At 25.9% G+C, this 2,971-nt stretch overlaps 1 protein-coding gene and 1 non-coding gene across 2 annotated transcripts; both read left to right on the top strand.

The window, feature by feature from the left end:
• The first annotated feature begins 697 nt into the window (after positions 1-697).
• Trnaq-uug lies at positions 698-769 on the top strand. Its single transcript has one exon. It is a non-coding gene; the product is annotated as a tRNA-Gln (tRNA).
• A 506-nt stretch (positions 770-1,275) lies between these two features.
• On the top strand, positions 1,276-2,812 carry LOC108577058 (diphthamide biosynthesis protein 1). Its single transcript, XM_017940153.1, has 4 exons — positions 1,276-1,588; positions 1,698-2,005; positions 2,117-2,500; positions 2,582-2,812. The coding sequence occupies exons 1-4, from the start codon at positions 1,276-1,278 to the stop codon at positions 2,810-2,812; spliced, it is 1,236 nt and encodes a 411-aa protein (XP_017795642.1).
• Positions 2,813-2,971: the final 159 nt, after the last annotated feature.

Genomic DNA, 2,971 nt, shown 5'->3' on the forward strand with positions numbered 1-2,971 from the left:
TTTGAATTTTAAATAAATGTAATTTTAGAGCAATCTTTCAACTTACAATTTATAAGGTTAAATTTAATCATTACAATTTTGTCTATATAATACAAATACAATAATAAATGCGTAATTAACAGTATCGAATAAATAAAAAATAATTCTAGGGAAATACCTTCTTTTCTTTAAATATTTATTTTTAGGAATTACAATTTGAGCCTAAATGGAACTTCATACAAAGTTTCATTTGGGAATGTTTTATTATAAAGATAAAGTTCAAATAATTAGACACATTATAAAATGTTTTCCCTTTTTATTATTTTGCGTTATTGTTGCTTTCTATAAAAAGTTTATATTTAAACAACTTAAATTCTTACAATATATGTAAAAGAAAAAACAAAGATTTTTCCAATTAAGGTAACTATAATTAGGAAGAATTTTCTAAACTTCGAAAATACTATTCAAAATATATCTTTTTTTGTAAATTTTAAATCGTTAATTTAAAGTACTAAATATTAATAATTGTATATTTTGTGTGCGAAATGTTCTGGTTTCAAAATTACTTTTAAAAGTTACACATGTAACATAATGTACAATCTTCAATTATGTTAATATAACAAATAGTTTTTATAAAAAAATGTTTATACTGTATATAGTTATTAAAAATAGGTATTTGTTTCTGAAAATAATGATAATAAAACAAACTAGTACAAACGGTCCCATGGTGTAATGGTTAGCACTCTGGACTTTGAATCCAGCGATCCGAGTTCAAATCTCGGTGGGACCTTACAAAACACTTTTTTTATACTATATCAAAATAATATCATTATAATTAAATAACAAAAGATTCTATTATAAAATACACGAGAAACATCTTTGAATTGAATATTAAATTTTACAATAACTGTACTTACAGTACAATTATTCTACTAAAATAAATTATTCTACTAAATGATATTTAATGTTCATAATAATTAACTATAAAAGCTATTATTGTTTACATTTGTGTGTTAAGCAATTTCTATTGTAGTTTATTGAAGAAATTATACTGGCAAAAATATTTTTATTTGTATATTGCTATCGTAATAGAGGGCATCACTATCGATTGTCACACCTGGATTTATTCAATTTCGAAAGCTGACAGTTTCTAACCTTCGCTTATTTTTAGAACTTGTATAGAAATAAAGTCTTTAGAATAGATTACACAAATTTTTATCAAAATTAGTAATAATTGAAATAAAATTATAAATTATGAATATTATGTTCATAAACTTATTAGAACAAATTGCAATTATGAGCGAAGGGTGTGACTCTGTTGTGATAGTTAAAGCTAAGCCAATTCGTAAAGTATTCAAAGCACCAGTTAAAATAAATAAAGTTCCCGATGAAATCTTAAATGATCCACATTTAAATGCAGCAATAGCTGCATTACCATGTAACTACAATTTTGAAATACACAAGTCAGTATGGAGAATTAAGGAAGCAAAAGCAAGAAGGGTAGCATTACAAATGCCTGAAGGACTTTTAATGTATGCTACAACTATAGCTGATATTGTAGAAGATTTTACAGGTGCAGAAACTGTTATAATGGGAGATGTTACTTATGGTGAGGAATTGAGATATTATATAAAGAAAATAATTACACATATATGTTTTATATATGCTATTCCTATTTGCAATTGTAAACTAAAAATCAGTTAATACAATTGATATAGGGGCATGTTGTATAGACGATTATACTGCAAGAGCATTAGATGCAGATTTCTTAATTCACTATGGACATTCTTGTTTAATACCAATTGATCAAACAATTGGTATTAGAGTGCTTTATGTATTTGTTAATATAAAAATTGATACTTTGCACTGCATTGAATGCTTACAAGCTACACTACCAGTTACAACAAAAATTGGGCTTACAAGTACTATACAATTTGCTGGTACTTTACAAGCAATTGCAATAGAAATGAGAAAAAATGGTTACGAAATATTTACTCCACAAAGTAAACCATTAAGTCCTGGCGAGGTATTTACATTTATATATTTTGTTAATGTGAAACAAATTCAAATGAAATTCTGCTGTGCAAAATTAAATTTTAATTCTTACATTATAACAAAAACTCATAACTGTATATAGATTTTAGGTTGTACAGCACCACAAATTCGATGTGCTGATGTAATCATTTATGTAGGAGATGGTAGATTTCATTTAGAAGCAGTAATGATTGCTAATCCAAAATTACGAGCATTTCGATATGATCCGTATGAGAAAAAACTGACTGAAGAATTTTATAATCATGAACAAATGCTAAAAACTAGATTAACAGCAATTGAACAAGCAAAAGAGACTGGAAGATTTGGATTAATACTTGGTACATTAGGAAGACAAGGAAACCTTAATGTTTTGAAAAATTTAGAAAATAAAATTAATTTATTGGGAAAAGAAAATGTTATTATACTACTCTCAGAAATATTTCCTGATAAGATTAAATTATTTAAAGGTGTTGATGCCTTTATACAGGTTACTTTTTACTTTTAAAATTTTATTTTTGCTTATGTAATTCATATCCATGATAGATATTATATGCTTCTTATATTATAGATTGCATGTCCACGGTTAAGTATAGATTGGGGTTCTGCTTTTGAAAAACCATTTCTTACACCATATGAAGGAGCGGTTGCTCTAAAAATGATAAACTTTAACACTGACAAGCCATACCCTATGGATTTTTATGCTTCAGCTAGTCTTGGACCATGGACTCCTAATCATAAAGAATCTGAATTAGAGAAAGAAACTAACACTTGTTGTGGTAAATGTAGAGATAAAACGTAAATAAGAAAAACTGATTTATATTTGACTTAATATTATTACAGAATATTATCTTTTATTTAAAGCTTCCTAAACTTTTCTATATTTTTATTAGTATATCTAGATTACAACTTAAATAGAATCTAGCGGTATTGTATTTTGATTAAAATTATAAAATTCTGT

The sequence above is a fragment of the Habropoda laboriosa genome, unplaced genomic scaffold, assembly GCF_001263275.1.
Source record: "Habropoda laboriosa isolate 0110345459 unplaced genomic scaffold, ASM126327v1 scaffold486, whole genome shotgun sequence".
Classification (NCBI taxonomy): Eukaryota; Metazoa; Arthropoda; class Insecta; order Hymenoptera; family Apidae; genus Habropoda; species Habropoda laboriosa.